The sequence below is a fragment of the Rhizophagus irregularis genome, chromosome 31, assembly GCF_026210795.1.
Source record: "Rhizophagus irregularis chromosome 31, complete sequence".
NCBI classification, from domain to species: domain Eukaryota; kingdom Fungi; phylum Glomeromycota; class Glomeromycetes; order Glomerales; family Glomeraceae; genus Rhizophagus; species Rhizophagus irregularis.
The window spans coordinates 312215-337733 of NC_089459.1; the positions used below are offsets into that span (position 1 = coordinate 312215).

At 28.5% G+C, this 25519-nt stretch overlaps 3 protein-coding genes across 4 annotated transcripts; all 3 read left to right on the top strand.

The window, feature by feature from the left end:
* Positions 1–4552: 4552 nt before the first annotated feature.
* OCT59_022173 (uncharacterized protein) lies at positions 4553–5250 on the top strand (the record flags this gene model as incomplete). The annotated part of the gene is made up of 3 exons (XM_066144652.1): positions 4553–4803; positions 4879–5032; positions 5233–5250. 3 exons carry the CDS (start codon positions 4553–4555, stop codon positions 5248–5250), a joined length of 423 nt encoding a protein of 140 aa, XP_066006093.1.
* Positions 5251–8993: 3743 nt separating this feature from the next.
* OCT59_022174 (uncharacterized protein) lies at positions 8994–9853 on the top strand. Of its 2 annotated transcripts, XM_066144653.1 has the most exons (2): positions 8994–9431; positions 9497–9853. In XM_066144653.1, the coding sequence occupies exons 1-2, from the start codon at positions 9040–9042 to the stop codon at positions 9642–9644; spliced, it is 540 nt and encodes a 179-aa protein (XP_066006094.1). In that variant the 5' UTR covers positions 8994–9039; the 3' UTR covers positions 9645–9853. The 2 variants fall into 2 exon arrangements, with proteins under 2 accessions (XP_066006094.1, XP_025185621.2); XM_025314224.2 differs by having other exon boundaries at positions 8994–9853.
* A 9719-nt stretch (positions 9854–19572) lies between these two features.
* On the top strand, positions 19573–23148 carry OCT59_022175 (uncharacterized protein; the record flags this gene model as incomplete). The annotated part of the gene is made up of 3 exons (XM_066144654.1): positions 19573–22191; positions 22258–22538; positions 22914–23148. The coding sequence occupies 3 exons, from the start codon at positions 19573–19575 to the stop codon at positions 23146–23148; spliced, it is 3135 nt and encodes a 1044-aa protein (XP_066006095.1).
* Between the last annotated feature and the right edge of the window lie 2371 nt (positions 23149–25519).

Below are 25519 nucleotides of genomic sequence, written 5' to 3' on the forward strand. Positions count from 1 at the left end.
GAGGAAAGAGGAGAACGAAAGCGAAAAGACGAAAGGGAAAGGGAGAACGGAAGGGTAAGGGGAGATACGAAAGGGAAAGGGGAGAACGGAAGGGAAAGGGAAGAACAAAGGGAAAGGGGAGAACGAAAGGAAAGGGAGAACGAAAGGGAAAGGGGAGAACGAGAGGGAAAGGAGAGAACGGAAGGGAAAGGGAAGAACGAGAGGGAAAGGGAAAACGAGAGAGGAAAAGAGCAAGGAAATACACAAACGTACGCACCACTCACACACAAACCCACACACAACCCTATATATACACAACAACCCACATACCTAAAGGAAGACGTAAAGAAAAGGGACTTAAGAATAAAGAGAAGACCTAGACAGAGAGAAATCAAGACCTAAAAAAAGAAAGATAAAGAAGACCAAAAAAAAAAGAAAAAAAAAAAAGAAAACCGACATATTTATATTATTTTAAAGATTATATACTCATAACAAAAACCCACATCAAGATCATGTGTTACACGTCATAAGGAATTATTGTTTGCATATTTGCATGAGTAATTTTAGTAACTTTTATTCATATGACTGATATGAGTATTAGTCCAAACTCCGAAATGCTTTAACGTACATCGTCACGTGCCGGATGGATAGACGGACAGTATAGAAGTTATATAGTCCTTCGTTTCGGACAAATAGCAAATTATCAAAAAGAATTAAAAAAGGGGTGAATAAGGATGGCGTAGTCTTGGCACAACGAATTACGAAGGAAGATAAAAACATTGGAAGGAAATCTAATCTTTTTCAAAGAATCGTCTAATATGTAGATCCTAGTGATTTAACAAAACAATTTCAACAACGCTGATCTGCACTGCTGCAAAATTACGTAATTTAGGATGTCAAATGTTACGCTCCTCTTATTATGAGGACTAGATTTTTTTTGTAAAAAATTGTTATCCGTCAATGTATAACATTAACATCCGCAAGACAATAGCATGATCTACAGAAATAATTTGCAAAACATAAAAAAACAATTGATAAGCACGGCTTTGTCACCTAAATTCTGCATGATATGCAAATGTCATACGTCTATTATAAAAATTTCTTACATTTTTTCGTTTTCTAAATATTTTTTTATTAACGTGGAAAAATAAATTTATTGGCAATCTTAATTAATATTTATTCATAAATTATTCAGTAAGAAAATTGACGTTATTTATTTATTACTTATAATGTTATCTAATCATGTCATGTCAGAAGTTATTAAAGATTTTGAAAGGGCCCTAGAAAACGAGGAGAATTGCGATGTAATTATCAAAGCCGGTGAAGAACCTAAAGAACTTCGAGCTCATTCATTTGTGCTTCGTACTAGATGTCCATATTTTAAAAGAGCATTATCTGAAAATTGGGAGGAAAAGGACGATGATGGTAACTTTATTTTCAAAAAACCAAATGTCTCTGTTGAAGATTCCAATTAATTCTCAGGCAAGTAAATTATTTTTCTTCAACTATTATATTGCCTTAATAAATAGCTTATTCCTTACTTTTTTCTAGGTATTTATATACTGGAATTATATATTATGATCAATACAGCAGAGACGTAATCTTGCAATCCCTTATTGCGGCTGATGAACTAGGATTGGATAAATTGATTGAGCGAATTCAATATGATTTAATTATTAACGAAGAATTTGCATATAAGGATCCAATTGGAATACTTCAAATCATTGTTCAATATGAACCATTCGAAAATTTGAAGAATCATTGTTTAGAAATTATTAGTGAAGATCCTCAAATTCTTTTTTCATCTGAAAAATTCTCATCATTAGAAAAACCGATTATTACCATGATACTTCAAAGAGATGATCTTAATATGGAAGAAATTGACATATGGGATTCTCTTCTTAGATGGCTTTTTGTTCATTACTTAAAAATCAATAAAGATGAATCTAAGTGGTCATCAGAAGATTTGGTAAATGTCAAACAGACTATAAAAGAATACATTCCATTAATCAGATTCTATGATATTTCCAAGGAAGATTTTTATCTAAAAGTATATCCATATAAAGATCTCTTGCCTCAAGATTTGCTCAATGATATTTTTAGATATCATATGGTTCCAAATTCTACTCCAATGTTGAATTTCAAACCTTCTAGGAATCAATTTGATTCTGTTTTAGTGAATTTTAATGTATTTAAGCTTTTTGCGAAGTGGATCGATAAGAAAGATGAAGATTATACCCGCCAAAATATGCCATACCAGTTTATTCTCCTTTTACGTGGGACAAGAGATGGATTTGATTCCGCAAAGTTTCATCGATTATGTGACGGAGAAGGCGCTACAATTTCTTTTGCAAGAGTTGAAAATTCAAAACCAATTATTGGTGGTTATAATCCTTTAGGTTGGAATCAGAATAGTTCATACGCTAGTACAAATGATAGCTTTTTATTTAATATAACAGATATTGATAATCTTAATTCTGCTAAAATAAGTCGAAGTAATAATAGTAATAATGCTATATATTATCATAGTAATTATGGACCAACTTTTGGTAATGGGCATGATTTGAGAGCACAAGGAAAAACATGGTATACTAATATTGGGGATACTTATACCAACATTAGCATGCCAAATAGTAATTTTACAATTGATGAATATGAAGTATTTAAAGTTTTGAAGTTATTTTAAAATGAAGTGATAGTTATAAATTTTGACCGGTGATTTTTTTCCCTTAATTGAACGTTTTTCATAATTTGACATTATAATAAAGGAATTTCGAATTTCATATTTTTATTATATTTTTAAAATGTGAGACTTATAATAAAAATAAAGAGAAAAAGAAAAAATTTTATAAATGACTTGTAGCTAAAATTTAAAAGCTGACTTCTTATACACTAAAGAAATTTTTGGTCTTTAAAAAGGTCTCAAATTTGGATTAATTCATTTAATTGTCGCAAAGTGGTAAAAAAACGCGTGTTTTTATTATATATTAGTGAGAAGGTAACTTTTTTTTAGTTATTGATATAAACTAATTATTAGTTTGAAATGGCCTTACATATTCCCACAATGTATTTCCCAAGCTCTTAAAAACTTATACCTTACTCTTCTTGTTTAAATCCTTAATAACTTAAACCTTACTCTTGTTTCAGTTCAGCAGAAATCGATCATGTTGCATAAAATTTTTGATTATAAATACGCCTTTGAATATAATTAATAATTAATTTTTGATGATGTTAATAAATCCTAATAATTTCTCATATTATTTAAATTGAATAAATCTAAAAAAAAAATTTGTTCTGTATTAATTTTATATGTTTCGTTCAGCAAAATATCATGAAAAATACTGCGGGAGAATAGAAAAATATTTTTACAAAATTTGATTGTTATAATGTTTATATAAACCATACGTAATGGTAAATTGTCACGTTATTATTGTATTCTATAAAATTTTTATAGTGGAAGTACTTGAGTAATTACTTTTTCTAAGCTCATATATTTTAAACTTTTCTACGATTATTACTGCGCCATTCATGACGATCTCTAAAGTTCAACATATAATTTTTTTTTATATTGTTTTCTTTGTTGAAACTCAAGTTGTCGCTCATCTAGATGCTTTGCATTATCTGTTATCTTAATCTCTTTTTTATCAGATATTACTTTATTAGTTAATCATAAATCATGAGTAATATTAAATGAATCTAGTTAGTGTTTTATACGCAACTATAATAAACATGTACTGTACAGGTCCTATAAGGAAAAAGTTAACAATATTTCACTTGTATACCTAATCTTAGTACAATTCAATATTTGTTATGTCATATAGTTAATTACTATTATACTTTATGAGTGTTACGTGTTTCTTTACCATGGCAAACAGGTTTTTGTTACTTTTGGTCGTTATTGTTTTTATTGTTTACCGGCGAATATTTTCTTTTAAAAAAAAAAAGCGGCGAGCTACGTCACGAGTTACAACCTTTCATTAACTTAATGAGTAAAGCCTGCACGGCTGCACCCCTATCATGGAAATAATAGAAATTCTATTTATAATTATTTTTAATATTCTTGTAACTGAAACATTCTTAGTTTATTGATAAATTCAATTTTTTGGCGAATTGCTGAAATGATCATTCTCACCTGATTTTCGGTGGCCACAACTAAATTGGTTCGGTCGTTCGGAGAATAAATAAATGAAGTCACATTATGTAATAAGGAATACTGCGGTGACTAATAGGAATTAATACTACTACTAATATTGGAAAAAATATAGGTCATTAAAATCCCGCATTTTCAATTATTTTTGTTATTTGAGAACTAAAAAAATGAAGTAAATGAAGCATACCGTTTTGAAATAATTAAAAAAGTTATTTTGTACGCTTCACCGTGTCACAAGAATCTAATAGATTGATAAGGTTTGGTGAATGACCACTTTTATGGAAATAACCTACAAAACTAGTCTATTTTATTAATAAGCACGGATATATTCCCACCTTCGTAAATATTTCATTTTCACAACTTTTTTTTATTCTGAATATATCTTATTTAGATAAATCAATATTTATAATCATATTATTATTCATGTCATCATCTCATGTGTTAGAGGTTATTAAAGACTTTGAAAGGGCACTTGAAAATGAAGAGAATTATGATGTAATTATCAAAGCCGGAGAAGAACCCAAAGAACTCCGAGCTCATTCATTTGTGCTTCGTACTAGATGTCCATATTTTAAGAGAGCGTTATCTGAAAATTGGGAGGAAAAGGATGATAATGGTAACTTTATTTTTAAAAAACCAAATATCTCTGTTGAAGTATTCAAATTAATTCTCAAGTAAGTACAATATTTTTTATTTATTTAAAAATATAGTCTTTTATTAATAATGTTAAAATTTTTTAAATATTCCAGATATTTATACACAGGAATTGCGGATTTAAGTCAACATAGTAAAGAAATGATTTTGCAATGTCTATTTGCGTCCGATGAATTAGGATTGGATAAATTGATTGACCAAATTCAAGATGATTTAATTAATAACGAAGAATCTACGTATAAGGATCCTGTTAGTACACTTAAAGTTATTTACCAACACGAACCATTTGAGCGTCTAAAGGATTATTGCCTAGAAATTATTAGCGAAGAACCAATGATTCTTTTTTCGTCTAAAAATTTTTCATCATTGGAAAAAGAAATTATTATCATGGTACTTCAAAGAGATGATCTTAATATGGAAGAAATAGACATATGGGATTCTATTATTAGATGGCTCTTCGTTCATAACTTAAAGTTTGATGATGATAATTTTAAATTATCATCAGAAGACATAGCAAATTTTAAAAATACTACAAAAGAATTTATTCCATTAATTAGATTCTATGACATTTCTAGAGAAGATTTTTATTTAAAAGTATATCCTTATAAAGATCTATTGCCTAAAGATTTGATCCATGATGTCCTTCGATATCATATGGTTCCGGATTCTACACCGATGCTAAATTTTAAACCTTCTAGAGGTCGCAAACATAAATCCATTTTAATTGATAATAATGTATTTATGCGCTTTGCTAAGTGGATCGATAAAACAAATGAAGATTATACTAAAAAAACCATGCCATATAGGTTCGAACTACTACTTCGTGGCACTAGAGATGGATTTGGTTCTGCAAAGTTTCATCAATTATGTGACGATAAAGGAGCTACAATTTCTTTTTCAAGAGTCAGTAATAATCAAAACCAAATTATTGGTGGCTATAATCCATTAAATTGGTATCAAACGGAAGCATATGCAAGTTCGAATGATAGTTTCATATTTAATATAACAAATATCAGTGACCTTAATTCTGCTAAAGTAGGACGTTGCAATAATTCTAATAATGCAATATATTATCATAGTAATTATGGACCAACTTTTGGTAGTGGGCATGATTTGCGCGCACAAGGAAATACTACCTGGAGTACTAGTAATGGAAGCACTTATTCCAGCGTTAGCCTGCCAAATAATAGTTTTACAATTGACGAATATGAAGTATATAGAATTGTAAAGAAACGTAGTCTTCAAAATACTTAAATTTTGATCCGAGTATTTTTTTTTGTATATTTAAAGTATATAGTTCTTTATACTTAAATGAATTACTGTTTTGATAAATATATTTTTTTTTAAAATATTTTTATAATAAAGATTTAAATCTAAAAAGAAATTAGCATTGGTCGTTAAATGCATAGTTGTATACTGTACAATAATTTTGTAGGTATAAGCAGTCGACAAGAGAATTGATTCATTAAATATTTCTGCGCAAAACCAATAAGTATGTGTCGGATTCGAGTATAACTTAATCATAATTCTTAAAATAATTAAAATAATTTTAACGTTAAGACAGTATCGCGGTTTATATGTATTTAACGGTATCATATGTATAAAGACGATACATGTACTATATTAAATTATTTACTTTTTAATAACTTGAAATACTTCACATTAATATCTCACCAAATGTTGGCCGATAATTCATATAGAATATTGTTGATTCTCATCAATTGGATAACTTCTTTCGTTGAATTATATATATAATATTATTGATACATGTATTACTGGATTTAGTAGTTTAAATGAATTGGTCCAACTGATTAACTATATTTACTTACCATGATATTGAGCCGAAACAATAATAAATTTTCAGATTTCCATATTAATGGTGAATGATGAGGCGTATGAAAGTATGATAAGAGAAATATATAATAATTATAAGAGAATAATAAAAATAATTAGGATCAAGTTTTAATGATGGCAAACAGTACAACTCGAGTTTCATTTAAAAAGAATTATAGTATTTATTGCAAAAATTTAATGTATTTAAATCTAATTTAAACGTTACAAGACGCTCGTAACAACCTGTCAGTGTCATGTTTATAACTAGGTAACGGTGACCGTTAAACGTCCGTCACGCTGCACGTTTTTCCAAAGTAAAATCTTATTGGTGTTATATTTTGCAACGATTTATAAACATCACGAGCACAACGTCTTTCACATTGATTATGAGTTCTAATTTTGCGTTTTCTAACTGTTTCAGGATGAATAAATACAGGCTGGCTATCTATTTTATATTTTAATTTATTATTTTAAGATTTTAATAACGAAAATAAATTACACTAGTTATAAGTTACAGTATATTTCTTTCATTTATTATATTTTTCCGTTTATTATTAATGAATCTTAAATTACATGAAGAAATAATTTAAAAACAACTAAATTTATTATATACATCTTATGAAGGTTAAACTAAAGTTTAATAAAGTCTAATTTTAAGCAACTAATAGTATCGAAATTAATAAGCTAATAGTATAAAAGTATTAAGCTTATAATGCCTTAACAGTTAATAATTGCAGTGTTATATATGGCACGTGTATATAAATCACGTGTAGGACAGGCATGATTTTGCATAGAATGTAAAATTTCTCAACTCCGCTTCGGACAATAAAAACTTTTTTTTACTATTATGTTTATTATATATATCTACGTTTATTTTTCACGCACCAGAAAAAAAAAATAATGTTACACAATATTCATTCAAAGATATTAACCTTTTCGTTTTAAAACCAACGCTTCTACATTATATTTATAAAAATATTTATAATTTGATAATTAATATTAATGTAAATTTAGTAAAAAACTGTATATTACCTGATGAAACAATAGCAAAGGCAAATGCATGATTACGAATTTTTTTTTTTTCGATAACACGTACTTTCAAATTTTGAATCAATACATATTTTTTTTACGATTACATCATCTGAAAGTCATTAATTGTTAATTCAAGGTTATAGCTAGTTAAGGCTGTTAACCAATTAACCGGTTAAAGATTTGTTTAATCTGTTAAGTTTTAGTATTTCGGTCAGAATTAAGTAAATGCTTATAAAAATTTTACTTAAAAAAAAATCCTTTTAATTTGTTATGATCAAAGATGTCCAGCCAAAATTAAGTTTAACCGGTTAAATGACCAGTTATTAGCTAGGTAAGCCATTAAGATTTTGGGGCTGATTTCAATTATAGTTGAAAGCGAAGTATAAACTGTGCCACTCTAAATTAATAACTTGAAATTATGTTATTTTACGTTAGCGTATGAATATATAGTCTTTCATTACACTTCGGACCAATAATACTATAATTTTAAATGCATTTCAGTAATATATTTAAAAATTATCGCTAATAATTAATTGATTAAAGTAAAAATTTATAATAGTAACCAAAAAAAAAAACAATAAAGCATCATTATACACGGTAGATTCATTTATAGATCATGTGTTGCATTTCAAGTATAAACATTTAGTTGATGTATCGAAATTAATTAAAGAAACATTATCAAAAAAAAAATTTCATTCATCCATTGTAATTTTTGTAATTATGGTTCAATATAAAAAATTTTAACAAGTACTGTATCTATTATTGAATGGAGGTGTAGTTATATCAGTCACAGGTCCGAATGATTGATAAAGATGGGTCTTTTCAAGAACTTGGTGTGAGTATTTGAAGTTGGCATCGTTAATATAGCCAATGCTTGAAATATTTCAGTGGCAATATTATAATCGAACACATATGACATTTTACCACCATGGAGGCTTGATTCTTTTACCAGTTTGATACCGCCATTATTTTTCAAGAAAACATAGATGAACAGCACATAGCAAAAGTTTAGAGATTTCTAAACATTTCAAAGCCTGCTAAGCCATTATATAACTGATAACGTAATGCCATGTGACATGTCAAGATGGCGTAGCTCCACGAGCAGCGTATAGCAAAAAATATCAGATGCTTGGTGATCATCTATTCGAAGCTTCATCATTCAAAGCTTGCTACTGACAACGCAAATAACGTGTCACGATTTAATTCCGTAGCCTAAGTATCAATAATCCTTTTAGGCGAGAGAATTCTTTTTGAGCAACTTCATCTAAGCATCAGGCTTAAACCTTCGCTAAGCATTAGCCTTTATATTCATGTATAAATATGCCTAAACTCCACACTATTTGAAAAATAAAAAAACTTCTTCAAAAAGTAAAAACCGATAGAAATTCAAAATGAAATTTAACTTATTTTTGCTCCTTTTAACCACCCTTACTGCTGTTGTTTTAAGTCAACATCATATAATACCCGGTCAATCAATAATTCAATTACTCGGTCGTGATCTTTATTGGGATGTAAATGATGGCGTTGTTTTATACCCAGGGGGTGTTAATCCTGCTAGATGGATAATTCAACCTTTACCTAAAGGAAATTTTATCAAATACATTAATGGTGGATTCGTCCAATACAATGGTGATTCCAAACAACTCAATATTACAGATAGTGGAAGTCCTTGGCTATTTGAACCTAGTACAGAAGAACCTTGTTTCATTTGTTCCAGAGAAAACCAAACTGAGTGTGCAACAGCAGTTGAAACAAATAATAATGGATGGGTAGTTAAAGCTAAGCAAAAACATTCTAGTCCTTACCAGTTGTGGAGAGTATATAGGGTTGCTTAATACCGCTGGGAAGGGAGGTCAAGAAGGTGATTTCAAAGAGTAAGCTCTGCAGGAAGAAACTACTTAATTCTTTTGGATGTTTATACCATTATGATTATATAACATGTTTATATTGTGCGATATATAGTGTAAGAAAAAATAAAAAATGCTTACGGTTCTAACCAATGAAATTTTTTCACATGATTTTTTTTATCTATTTACTAACGAAATTTAGAGTCTCATTATTCAGATGGTTATTGCACCTATTAATATTGTACACTATACTCACTCCTGATTCATTATAACAATTACGTATTAACAGTTATTACACACCCATGCCTCACCGAATACTATATATACAGTACATGTTAAAAACATAGGAGTATTCACCCGAAAATACAAAAATTTATATGAGATCAACTTAAAGTAGGTTTTTAAAATTCAGATATTTTGTTCGTCGTGATAATGGAGATTATTTACAAGAATAATCCAAGTCTGTTAATGGTCTCTGATAACCATCGCAATTATTTCATATTCTGAAAAATAAAACAAGGAATGAGATGAATATATACAATATATTGGCTCCGTATAATTTTCGTACTACGCGTATACGTTCTTGACTATGTACTGTACCTATTTTTGTTATTCGAAGTTTCGAAGTAGAAAATGTTGATATATGACTCTAGACCATTATGAAATAGAAAAGGTGAATAGACTCGATCGTCGTGATTTCTTTTATCCGTTTTCTAAATTAAAAACAAATTAATCAACTTTACCGTTTTGATACGTAAAAAACGTTACAATGAGTCTATATCGTGAGTTCGTGACTAAGAAATATATATTATGTAAGAGTTTATTCTTATTTCTTACCAAGCAACTTGTGTACAGAACGAGAATCATTTCTTTAACTTTTAATCGGAACAGTGAGATCTATCCAAGGCATAAAAGTCTGTTTACCCGTGGACGAATAATTTAAATCTTATTTCACTGTTCCCTCCAGGATTACACTCGGTCACAATATTGCCTGTATTTGTATTAAGAATTGGCAATAACACAAAAATAGTATTTTATATACGGCAGTATGCAAGACGAATCGCACAATATTAAATTTATTCAAATTTATTCATATAAAGAAACAAATATTATATATAAGTACGTAATGCAGTCACTCACGCGTTATTTTAATAACTTGACAAATCTTTGTGGCATGTCGACTTTAGGATAAGTGTATGAATTATTTGCACAAATGTCTTTTAAGATGCAAACTCAAAGGTAATGTTTGGATTGGGTTTACCTTAACAATCAGAAATGAAAATAATTGCACTATCCTATATATATCAACAAACAATGAAGATTTAGGTTTGAATCGGTCCATACCTGCAACATCTGCTGCAAAGCAAAAGTAGAAAAAATTAGTTTAAAATAATTCAAGATTTGGATTTAATGAATCAATTAAATTGAAGTAATGACATGATTGTCGAGAAGATGAAGAAGAAATAATCATTAAGATTTTTTTTTATTTGATATGAATTGTTGTATTAATAATAATATTCTGACCTATTAACTCGATATACTTCGTAATCATTTACGGTAAACATTGGTGGAATATCAATTTTAGAATAAGTATATGAATTACTTGCCCAATTACCATTATCATGACATACTAAATCAAGACCGACACCAAATCTTGGCCCATGATCTGGTACACAACAAATAGAATATTTATGATTCCCTTCAATAGGATAACTTACTTTTGCGGTTTGAAATTCATTTCTGTCCATAAATGAAAATATAAAACTATCTTTTGTAGACTTATTATAATTACTATGATTTGAATTCTTTGGTTTCCAATCCAATGGATTATAACCTCCAATTATTTGTTCTGAATTTGCAATTTTTGCTACAACTATAGTAGGACCTTTATCATCACATTTTTCATGAAACGCTGCACCTGTATTACCATCTCTACCAGCACTATAAAGTAAATTGAATTTATATGGAATATTTCTTCCATTATAATAAGAATTATTTTTCTTGTCAATCCAACTAGAAAAAATATTAAAATATTGAGGCGTAATTATGGCTGGTTGTTTTCGTTGAGGCTGTAAATTAATACATTGTCTTTTACTTGGTGCCATATGATATGTAAATATGTTATTGATTAAATCATTTGGTAATATTTCTTTAAAAGGATATACTTTTAGAAGAAAATCTTCTGGAGGTATATGATAAAATCTAATCGATGGAATAAACTTGCTTAATCTTCTCTTCATCGCCGTAAATTCACTTTTTTTCCATTTATTAATATCTTGTTGAATAACAGGATTCTGACCACATGCCCACTTTAATAAATTTTCCCAAACAATGATTTCATTATCAATACAAAAATCGTCTCGTTTTAAAATTATTGCTAAAATAGACGGATTAAAGGTAAGAAATTTAGTTGATTTAAATAAGTGATCAGGATTATCACAAATTTTTTTAAGACAGAAATTCCATAAATTATCTAAATAATGTTTTTGATAAGTTAATACAATAATCTCAATAGCATTTTTAATAATAAAATCATAATTTTCAATCAAAGTTTCTTGAATGCATTTAACTAAATATTGAAATCCGAGCTCATTTGATAATAATAAGAGATTTATTATTTCTTCACAAGATTGTAATTTTGTTAAATCAAAACTTCCACTGTACATACAACTTTATAAAAAGAAAATATAATATTAGTTCATCATTTAAAGCTATTTAATAAAATTAGATTAAAAAAAAAAAGAAAAGAATACCTTAAAATTATTTCAACAAATTTAGGTGAATTATTATTTAAATTTAAAATATAATAACCATCCTTTTTCTGAATATCTTTGGTAAGAAGAGTTTGGAAAATTTTAGATTGGGATTTTAATATGAGTGAATGAACATGGAATTCTTTTACATTTGGTTTTTCACCAGCATAAATTTTTACATCGTATCCTTCCTTGGATTCATATAATTTTTTATAATTATTTATTATCTCCTTATAAAAAATTATAGCCATAATGATAAAAGAGTTTTTTTTTTTATAGATATGTTAGATATTTATAATCCAAAGCAAATGAAAGGATGTAAGATTATCTATCATACAATCGTATTTTATTATGTAAAATAAATAAATTATGTAAAAAAATGATGTAACATTTTCATAATATAAAAATTTGTGTTACTGTATTGTAAAAATAATTTCCCACACGAAAACAAATGATTTTTTTGAATAATATAATTTTTTCTACTATTCTGTTTCGGTTATGCCAGCCATCTGACATAATACAAATTCTATTAACTAAACCATGAGACCTACAGGCAAATCGAGATCTACCAGGCAAAAAATTTAATGAGCCTAACCCATTATCAATAGCACACAACTCTAATATATAATACAGGAGTAGAAATTGCATCTGTAAACATATATTAAAATTGATGAGCTACTTTAGATACGAGTAATCCCAGAAAAGCATCCTATACGTTCGAAAGTGGCCATGTCATTCTTTCTAAGATTATATTTTACTCAATCAAAATTTATTCGAGTGTTATTTTGTTGGATAATTTACTAAATCACAAAGTAATATTTTTTTTTTTGAAAAAATGGAATTCTTCTTTATTATATATTTAATAGTTTTTTGTATTTTAATGAAATGAATTTTATTTATAAATACAGTCGACTCTGGTTATAACGAACCTGTTTGTACCGAAACCTCGTTATACCGAACCATAATTTCCAGAACCGATTTTTATAAATAATTTCACTGGATATAACGAACTTTTAGAACTCTTATAATAAAACACTATATAACGCATCCGAACCGAACTTAACCAGCCATATTTATTTTATAATAACTTTATACTTTCTATAACGAACGCTCATGTGACTATATAGTAGTCCAGGCCGAATTTATAGTGCTGGCCAGAATTACTAGTAATTTTTTCGTTAAAAAAGAAATGACAACAAAAAAAAAAGAAGAAATTATGATTCTGGACAGCATTACAAATTTGGCCTAAGTTGACTGTATTATATACAAGATAAATATGCGTGCAAAAGGGAATTTTTTTTGGAAATTCTTGGTTGTTGATTTAATTAATATGGTCGTATAACTCTTAATACACAAAGAATAGCGAGAGATTAATACATTGAAACCAATATTTAATGTTTTTTTCTTATGCAAAATAATAATTTATATTATCGTTCATAATATGAATTTATGACATGTTTTGAACCGGATTAAATGATCGCAAGTATGAGTATCATAATGCAAGTATCATAATACGAAAGAAAATATTTTTAATTACTATCTTTAAATGAACAGGATATTATTTACATAATATTTTCTTTTTTTGACTTTGACGAAAAAAATCATGAGGATCAAATAATAGATCTGATGAGGGTGATATTATTATAATGTAATCTTTGTTTAGAAAAGTGTTCATAACATTAAAGAAAATCTTCACCTACAAATATTAATTCATTGAGATGTGAGATTGATTTTGGCATTTGACTTCAGAATGGATGGAAATCGGAAGTTAGAGAATGTTAGTAAGACTTTTACTAACGCTTCTTCATTTTTTTTTTAATTGTAGGTACTTATCTGAACGCAACCAGGACAGAAAATCCAATGGGTTAGGAATTTTTTTTTCTTTTTAGGGTAAACGCAATACTTTATTTATTAAATGATAAAGAACATAAAATAAAATGTAAGTTCACATTAAGTTTGGACAAAAGACCTCCCTCTTTACTCCTCCTTCCCTTGTAGCTGTATATAGATATACCTTTTCGTCCCCCAGGAGAAGTAGTACCCATTCATAGTATCTCCCTGAAAAAAAATAAGATAGTTCATTTTTTATTGATTTATTATTTAAAAAAAATTTAATTTTACTTATATATTATACATAATTTTTAAACAGATTCTATTCATTAATAAAAATTTGATTTATAGCGGAGTGATATAGATATAATAGTAGTGATCAATTTGCAATTTGCAAAATACCCGGGGAAGCTTTCCCTTTAATATTTTTGATTCTACGATTAAACTACAAATATACTACTATAAAAGGTAGACTATACTAATATGTACTACCTAAAATTCACATAACAAACTACGTATCATGTTGGGTCGCTACATATTTGATATCGTCCGCACCTAAATTTGAAAATAAATGTTGCAGTAAACGTTTTGATTCGTTGGATGTATAACATCCGTTGATCATATACCTTCCTTTCTTCCGGAGAGCGTTTGATTTTTGAAAAAATCCCACTAGTATAATAAGCAATGATTTACTGATAAGAAATACAGTATGTGCATGATTTTAGTAAAGCAAATAAGCTAATAACAAATTACATTAACAGTTAAACTATAAAAAGAATATACTACATATAATGAAAGAATATATGAAAAGAATATACTGTATATGATAATGAAAAATAATATACTACATATAATATTGTACAACTGAAGCAAATAAGCAAAGTAATATCTTAGCATATCAAAGAAATCACATTAACGACGCCTTTTATTTTTTTTCCTGTTTTTTTCTTGTTGCAATTTGGAAAGTATTATGATGTTTTTTTTGTGATTCTGAAAGAAAGGAAAACAGTTATAAAAAATTTAAGGTAAAAACATCTCTAATTCAAAGAAATCACATCAACGACGTTTTCTTACCTTTCACTGAAATTAGGAAGTCATTACGTTGTTTTTCCGGTAAATCTGGAAGGAAAGAAAATGGTTATAAGAATTTAAGAGAGATCCGTTTAGGAAGTAGAGAGAAATAATGAGATTATAAACATATTTCGGGTTAAAAAAAATCGCATATACCAGCTTCAATTTCAACAATAGTCCCATTAGACTCCATGACCCATCCTAACCAGTTAATCTCAGAATTCCGCCACCTTGGAATAATCCCAAAGTGGCCATAATAAACCACTCATACCAACCCAATCGAATACACAGCCATAACAAGAACTCCATGTGGTCGCACCCGATGATGATAATGTGATTAAAGCCATATTGTTTAACAATTTCAATGTTAGATGTAAGATTTTCAATATCTTTGTTGAGAATCTCAAAACCGAAAGATGTTTATCGTTCTCATAATCAACTGACCCTTTATTCATGGAGCGATTGTCATCATGTTTTCCACCAAGATTGTCCGGGAGTATAAAACAACACGTTTTCTCCGAGATTACTGATTTCCAGATAATGCATGATAAGGCATCATTTCGGCGCAATTTCCCCAGTGATGCCTGCAATTCGAGGATTATTGCTTCGTTAGAACTGATCCATTTTTTCTGTAAAGTGTAGAGCCACGACCAAGCGTAAAAACTTAATAAATAAAATAAAATTACTTAGTGTAAGGCTGAGACATAACAAGCAAGATACACGTAAGACTGACTGAATTTTTGACAAAATCTGGCAATTTTTCTTCCATTAAAGTAATACACTTGAAGATAAAGAAGATAGTCACGTTTTAAAATACTCAAATAAAATAATACATTTCTTTATCATCAGATAATTCCAGCTATAATCTTCAGTTAAAATTTATTAAAAACTTACAACTACTTTACAAGATATTATGACTAAAATAATACAGATTGACAAATTTTTTGTTTTGTATTTGAGAGAAAAAATAAGTATTTCTCGATTATTATTTGCCCTTGAAGTTTTATTTTTATTTTTATTTAAGTACACAAAGTTGTAGTACAAATTATACAGACAGCTAAAAAAAAGTTGAAAATAATTCTAACACTAACAACCAAATCGCGACCAAAAGGAGACGATGATACCTTGGCCTTGAAATAGAACAAGCAATGAGAGGGCTCCGAGAGCGCTATCGGGACTCGTACGCCGAGGAAAGAAAATAAATGGACGAACATAAAAATAATACTAACTAATATTAACAAAATTAAGTAATACATGATAATCATAAAAAGAAAATAAATCTATATTATCGAACGAAATTTCATCTCTATGATATTCCCAAGATCCTGAATGTAAAAAATTACTTGACGTCCAACGGGTATGTGCTGTAGCATCATAAAATCCACCCGCTCAGGCGTATGGAATTGATAAAGGGGTAAAGTTACGTGTGTTGTGTCTATGTTCCCTACTCTGACGCAGCGAAGTAGTAGAAGGCGAGCCATTTGTTGCACGTTTAACGTGCGCACAGTGTTTCTTATAATACAACTTTTTCTTCTTTTTCGTAATATTAACAATAGTTCATATTCTTTAAATGATTTACTACGTTTGGTTCCATATTTGTGAATTAATATTAGTCATTATGTGATTCATAAAAGAGAGGGCCTGAAACCGAGTTTTCTTTTTTGGCAGGTAATTATAAAATATAATGGTGAGGTCAGCAGGAATTAAATGGTGTATTAACAAGTAAAAAGGATGAAGTGTCAAATGATATATCAAAAAATGGTGAGGACTGTATAGTATCCTTCAGTCCGTATTTTAAGCCTTTGGCGAAATCATTAATGATATCTAAAAGAATCGTCTAATGACGCCTTATTATATTTTTACAAGCGTCACGGTGTTTAATACACAGTCCGATGTGTTCGTTAATGTCAGATTGAATGTTGCATTGTGAACAAGGAATGGCACCTGTAGGGTACAATTGAGGGTAATTACGTTGCTGAATATCTGCAGTTGGATAAATACTTGTTATCTCATTGTGTATGGCGTATACACCGATGGATTTTATACTTTTTTTATACCGGCGGAATAATTTACAAAAAATCCATCGGTGTATACATAATACCGATGGGATAAAGAAAATTACATTTCTTAATTTTATTCATTTGATCCTTTGAAAGTTTAAACCCAGTAGCTGAATCTAGAGGTTGTAATTGATCCATTCTTTATCGATATCTCCGTTGATGATTGCAGAATTATCATAGAATTGAAAATCAGAGGATTGGTCACGTTGTTACTCCATTTTCTTATTATTTATTTGCCCTTGAAGTTAAAATTCACTAAGATTAAGCGTACTGATTACGTGATTTCAGAGATCTATTTGACAATGCTGTGCCACTACCTGGCATGTGACTAATAATATCGAGTACAATTAAAATGAAATGTTAAAGATTTACTTTACGCCGACAACTACTTCTGCATTACCAATGTGGTTGATCCTGTGTACTTGCAATTTTTTACATTCTGGTGGATGGTTATCTTCTATCCGGCAGCCTAGTAGTTTTGAGTTAGATATATATAATTTTTCTTCTCATTGTAATTTTAATTTTAATTTTTTCAGTTCAACTTTTTCTTTAGATAGTCCCTTCACGACTTAGGTTATGTCTAGGTTGTTCTTGTTAATAATCAGGCAGGACGACTTCTTCGGGCTCCTCCCGAGAGGTTGGGTTTATCATTAGCTTAGAATTTAGTAGACTATTAGTAGTTTATAACTATTCTTATGTAACGTTATACTCCAGTCGTGTCTATATCTTAAAAATAAAAATAAAAAATAAAAATAAAATTTACTTTACGCTTATAAATCATTTGAACAATACTCTGATGCTACTTGTGAAGTTGGTAGTGTTTACTATTTATTATTAGTAAACTATTAAGGTTAGACATTTTTACTCACTTTCGCAATTTTGTTATAATTGGTTTTTGTTCTTATATATATTATTCTCGACTCTTAATGATCAGATTAAATTATCTGAACGATTTCTTTACTTTTACTCATAAATAGAGGCAGTAAGTCTTTTTATTACGTTTAAACTTGCATATAAGAAATTATTTCATCTTTACATTTATATATTTGGTTACACACATTTTACTGTTAATTATTTTTTACTATATAGCAAACTCCATAAAAATTAATTAGTATTAGCCATAACCTTCGAATGTAATTCAAATAAAATCTATTTTAAGATAATTGACTATTAAAAAATAATATCTTTAGCAGCACAATAATATAATATTGTTTATTAATTTTTAAGTATTTACTGGCTATTCAGATAAAAATATTAACCCCGGTAAACCAAATATTAATTAAAGTACTTGGTTCGGTTACACCAGTGAAAAATTCCATATAGGGGAAATTTGAATTCTACAAAAATAAAGGGAAACATTAGTAAATGTTTCTATTAAGTTTCAAAGTTAAACTTTGAACATAGCTCTAAACATATTATTTAAGTTTCATCATTGAAGGCTGATGGGTCAATATTATTTGCTTGTTATGCAAGTAGTCGAAATCACATTATTAAACCATTTTACGAATCACACAATACTTTAGAAATTATAACATATTTTGAGGCGAGAACCACTGGCTGTATAAAGTTAGTTCGAGAGGTTGCTTTATGTATTATTATTTGGATTAAAATTGTAGTAAAGAATAAAGAATTTAATAGGGAAATTTAACGTATGTTATGGATCAAAAGTCACGTGATGAGAATATACATTTTTAAGCCTGGTCATCTTTTAATTCTATTAATAAAATTTTAGTATTTTATACCGACGCTTGAAACTCAACCCAAGTGCAAATATTTTCACTCCACACCTAATAGTATATACGTGTGGTAAAGGTCTTGACCTTTAATAGAATTATACAGCTTTTATTAGACAAAGTTTTTCTTACAAGATATCACTTTACAAAAGTCATTTTTAGACATAATCTTTTTTATTTCGGAGTTTTTTTTTCTCATTATTTTTGCTTAACCATTAATACTTTATGCTTTTAATTCAATTTTTTTTTACTTTCTTTTAAAATATTATATAATTTTTATAATTTCTTTGACTTTATTATGTCACTACTTTTTCAATTATTCTTAATCAACCAGTGCATTAAAGATTTATAGGATGATTCAGAACTCATATATGTGACAGTTTCTAATAGTATCTTTTGTGTAGTGATATAGTTAAATCGGTAGGTCAATGACGTCCGTAACAGAATCACACAGCGAGTACAACTAACGATCACGTGCAGATGATCCTTTCCAATAATGAACCAGGGGCTGTTAAATTGTTTTAAAGTCTAACCTGATTGGGTTTCTTTGACAGATTAATTAAAGAATAAACGGCAAAAAAATTTTAAATTGGCAACTATTCCGTCTGAAAAATAGTTACTCCTACTAATATGGGTGAATATATTAGTCCGTTAAAAAAATCATTTAATTTGCATCAAGAAGCAGTAGAAAATGGTGATAAAGATGCACAATTTAATTTAGCTATGTGTTATTACAATGGTGAAGGAACACTAAAGAATCTAGACAAAGCCTTTTATTGGTATCAAAAAGGAGCAGAAAATGATGATAAAAATGCAATGAATAATTTAGCAAGATGCTATTACAATGGTGAAGGAACAGAAAAGAATCCAGAGAAAGCCTTTTATTGGTATCAAAAAGCAGCAGAAAATGGTATTGAAGTTGCAATGCATAATTTAGCTATATGTTATTACAATGGTGAAGGAACAGAAAAAAATTTAGAAAGAGCCTTTTATTGGTATCAAAAAGCAGCAGAAAATGATAATAAAAATGCAATGAATAATTTAGCTAACTGCTATAAAAATGGTGAAGGAACAGAAAAAAATCTAGAAAAAGCATTTTATTGGTATCAAAAAGCAGCAGAAAATGATAATAAAAATGCAATGAATAATTTAGCAAAATGCTATAAAAATGGTGAAGGAACAGAAAAGAATCTAGAAAAAGCATTTTATTGGTTTCAAAAAGCAGCAGAAAATGATAATAAAGATGCAATGAATAATTTAGCCATATGTTATAAAAATGCTGAAGGAACAGAAAGGGATTTTGATAAAGCCTTTTATTGGTATCAAAAAGCAGTAGAAAATGGTATTGAAGTTGCAATGCATAATTTAGCTGTATGCTATTACAATGGTGAAGGAACAGAAAAGAATCCAGAGACAGCCTTTTGTTGGTTTCAAAAAGCAGCAGAAAATGGTATTGAAGTTGCAATGCATAATTTAGCTATATGCTATTACAATGGTGAAGGAACAAAAAAAAATTTAGAAAGAGCCTTTAATTGGTCTCAAAAAGCAGCAGAAAATGATAATAAAAATGCAATGAATAATTTAGCAAAATGCTATAAAAATGGTGAAGGAACAGAAAAGAATCTAGAAAAAGCATTTTATTGGTTTCAAAAAGCAGCAGAAAATGATAATAAAGATGCAATGGATAATTTAGCCATATGTTATAAAAATGGTGAAGGAACGGAAAGGAATTTTGATAAAGCCTTTTATTGGTATCAAAAAGCAGCAGAAAATGGTATTGAAGTTGCCATGCATAATTTAGCTATATGTTATTACAATGGTGAGGGAACAGAAAAGAATTTAGAAAAATCCTTTTATTGGTATCAAAAAGCAGCAGAAAATGATGATAAAAATGCAATGAATAATTTAGCAAAATGCTATAAAAATGGTGAAGGAACAGAAAAGAATCTAGAAAAAGCATTTTATTGGTTTCAAAAAGCAGCAGAAAATGATAATAAAGATGCAATGAATAATTTAGCCATATGTTATATAAATGGTGAAGGAACAGAAAAGAATCTAAAAAAGGTCTTTTATTGGTGTCAGAAAGCAGCAAAAAGTGGAGATAACATTGCAATGAATAAATTAGCCATATGTTATGAAAATGGTGAAGGAACAGAAAAGAATTTAGAAGCAGCATTTTATTGGTATCAAAAAGCTGCCGAAAATAGTGATAAAAATGCACAATTTAATTTAGCTGTATGTTATTATAATGGTGAAGGAATAGAAAAGAATCTAGAAAAAGCCTTTTATTGGTTTCAAAAAGCATCAGAAAATGGTCATGAAGATGCAATGAATAATTTAGCCATATGTTATAATAATGGAGAAGGAACAGAAAAAAATTTAGAAAAAACCTTTTATTGGTATCAAAAAGCAGCAGAAAATGGTAATGAAGTTGCAATGGATGGTTTAGCTAAATATTATTATATTAATAATGAAACAGAAAATAATCTAGAAAAAGCCTTTTATTGGTATCAAAAAGCAGCAGAAAATGGTAATAAAGAGTCAATGACCAGTCTAGCCACACTTTATTACAATGGTAATGGGATAGAAAGGAATTTTGATAAAGCTTTTTATTGGTATCAAAAAGCAGCAGAAAATGGTAATGAATTTGCAATGGTCAATTTAGCCACACTTTATTACAATGGTAAAGGAACAGAAGAGAATTTAGAAAAAGCCTTTTATTGGTGTCAAAAAGCAGCAGAAAACGGTAATAAAGATGCAATGAGCAGTTTAGCCCTATTTTATGAAAATGGTATAGGAGTAGAAAAAAATATAGAAAAATCTTTTTACTGGTTTCAAAAGGCAGCAGAAAATAATGATGAAAATTTACATAATAGTAATGAGTTATGTAAAGAATGTGAACAACCATTTATTGATTATCATTGGTGTCAACAATGTAATACTAAAAAATTTCAACAAGATTCTTCAAATTGGACAAGTAAAAATAAACTTATTGATGAATTTATTCAAGAAGCACAACTAAATGCTAGAAATAGTTATGAAGTTTTGGAGTGGATACCTTATAATAGATTGGAAAATATTAATTATTTTAGTAAAGGTGGATTCGGTGAAATCCATAAAGCTATTTGGTTAGATGGACCTATTGATAGTTGGAATTTTAATATGCAACAGTGGAATAGACAATCAGATTATGAAGTTATTCTAAAAATTCCTATTGGTTCTTCAAGTTTTGATGAATTTTTAAGTGAGGTAGGATTTATTTTATTTATTTATTTTATTTATTATTAAAATTAATAATTCTAATTATTTATATAGTGGAAGTATAATTATAATTGTCAGAAAAAATCATTTTCAAAATTTATTCAATTCTTTGGGATTACTCAAGAGCCAAATAATTTAAATTATATAATAGTAATGAGTTATGCAAAAGAAGGAAGCTTAAGAAAATGTTTATCTAGCATAGTTAAACTTAAATGGCAATATAAACTACAATTATTAAAAAATATTATTTTGGGACTTAAGATAATACATGAATCAAATCTTGTTCATTGTGATCTTCATGATAGTAATATTTTGATGTCAGATAATTATGAAACGTATATTATTGATTTAGGATTATGTAGACCTGTTAATGACTCATCACAAGATAAAACTGATGAAAATTACGGAATTCTACCTTATATGGCACCTGAAATATTAAGGAACGATCCTTATATTCCAGCAAGTGATATCTATAGTTTCTCAATGATAATGTGGGAATTTACATCAGGTGTTCCTCCGTTTAATAATAAAGCATATGATTATCAACTTACTATAAACATTTGTGAAGGGGATCGTCCTGAAGTTATAAAAAATACACCAAAATGTTATATAGATTTGATGAAAAAATGCTGGGATTCAGACCCTTCTAAAAGGCCAACTATAGGAGATCTTGAGCATATTATATCTCAATGGCTTAAATGTGTTAATAGATATTATGAAATAAATGAAGGAAATAGTAATGATATGAAACCTTTATATAGTAGTGATATAATCCAATTCAAGGTTGATATAGATGAATTTATAAGAGCTAATGAAGCTTCATTACAAGAACAACCCGATACTTCTATTGTACAATCTCATCCACAATCATATTATACAAGTCGCCTACATACTGAAATTTTAGTTCAAAATTCTGACTGCTTAGATTGTATGGTTGATGATTAAATATATAAAACAAAATCCCTATTCATAGTAAACTGCAAATTTATCCAAATATATATTTTAGTTTATTTTAATCAAAACATTTAATTCATTATTATTACCTTATAATTATATAGTGAATATGTTGAAAATCAAAATACTGTATTAAAGAAATACTTGAAATAAATCCATTTTATTATTTTATGCTATTTTTACATTATATTTCGGTTATATAATTCATTTAGCAATTGTCTGATAAAATTTCAACTTCACTTGTACTAATATATTTAAGATAAAATCTTAGTACCGCCGCCAGTAAACGATCGCAATTATATTGTAAATATCACGTGTTATATCAATCATGCGATAGCACCGACGGCGGGCAATTAAAAAATTCTATATTTAAATATAGATAAAGTATCATTGTAAATATATTGTTGCCGCTATTGAACGTAATTTACATTACAGATGCAAAATCTTGTTGCCGTTATGAATTGAAACAGCAATTAATATTTGGGCACAATGATTCACGAAGAGATTCTAGTAGTTAATAATGGATCGAATTATTGCAAAAATCAAAAATTTTTTCTAGCTAATGGAAAAAATTTATAATTTTATAATCCATTAAATAAATACACAATTATTCAGTGAAATAGAAAAATTATATTATTCTGAGTGACACTCCCCCTATTTCTATCTAATGAATCTTTTCCTAATTTCGCTAATTTAAAATTATCATCAACTACCGAACTACGTGCTGTTCAGGATTCGGATGGAAAGGGATATGAGATGCTTCAACAAAAAAATGTTCAAAGAAATGTCCATTATTCAATATTTCCTATTGCATCTACATAATTATTTCAACACACCTCTATCCCTAGCCGACAAGCTCTGTGCTTGATCCATTTGGAGCAACGAATCTTTAATATAGGCTAGGGGCTAGTATATCATGAGTAAAGGTCGATTCGTCTGGTAGTTGTCATTTTTCCAAGCATGTAATAAATCTCTGATTAATGATTTAATTGATCACTTTAGCATAACATCATTGTTCCTTATTTTATTAATCCATTTTAAGACGCGATTGTTGGAAATTTGTGAATTCCCAGTCCTTCTTTATAACTTTTTTGTCAATTATTGTGTGATTCGTTTTATATGATATGAATCAATAATTCCGGATAAGATTGGATCATCCTCATCTAATTTTAAGTTTAGAAACATTTCTTGCAATTATTAAAATAATCTTAGTATTTGGATAATGTTGCAAACCATTTTAACGTCAACTTCAGTTACTAAATCCATATTCACTAGACATGTCGAAAATACAATGTTATTTTCACCATTAAAGTAAATTATAAAAAATTTTAAATGAAATGAAATGAGGTAACAGCTAATATTATGACAGTTCACGTGAAGCTTAGAACTAGAACTCTGGAAGTCATCAGAATCACGTGATTTGCAGCCGCGCTTTTGGCTTTTAACATTTTGTTTATGTTTACCTCTTTATTAGATGAGCGTATCTTAATTCTTTTTATTTACCGTAATTTTAATTTCTGTATGGCCTCTATCAGAAATAATCAACGTCATAGGAAGAAAAGATCTGCTGCAAAGCACATGAAGGATATAAATAGACTTTTGAATTACAACAAAAGAAAGTAAACTAATCTATTTCATAAAGAAATTTTGAATAACTTAGATAAGACTTGCATAAATAACGCTGTTATTGAAGAAATAACTTATCATAACGACGGTAAGTGCTATTCTGTTTTCGCTTTAATTTAAAGCACACGGGTGAATTCTCCCGTCTGTCTATAATGACAAGCTCTTTCATTATTTCTTCTCTTCAAAATATACAAAATTCGTTGTATCATTTGTATTATTTATTAATTTTCAAATTTATCTTATTATCTTCTTATAACTAGTCTGACCGAATTCTGACCATGTGAATGATATAATTAGTTATCTCATGATCATGGTAAGTGCATGCGACAGGGTAGGGTTGGAATCAATAATCGAATCAAAATCGAATCTCATTTGTTGAAGAGAAAATTGAAATTAAGCAAAAAAATTAGCATCGCATCCAAAATTAAAGTGCATGATTTAAAATATTTTCAAAAAAGAAAAATTGATCGATAATGGCCTTCAAAAACTTAAAAATGACGAAATGATCGGCAATGATGTTATAGTAAATTACAGTTGGGTATTAGTAACGATATATAATTTCTTAATAGATTTTACAATTTTAATTCAGAATTTATATATTTACTGATTATGGAATTAATTATCAAAGCTTAAAATGGATTATCTTTTAAGGAACAAAAAATCGAATCTACAAAGATTCGATAATCGATTCCCATCCCTACGACAGGGTAAATACTTCTGTTCTATAAGACGCTTA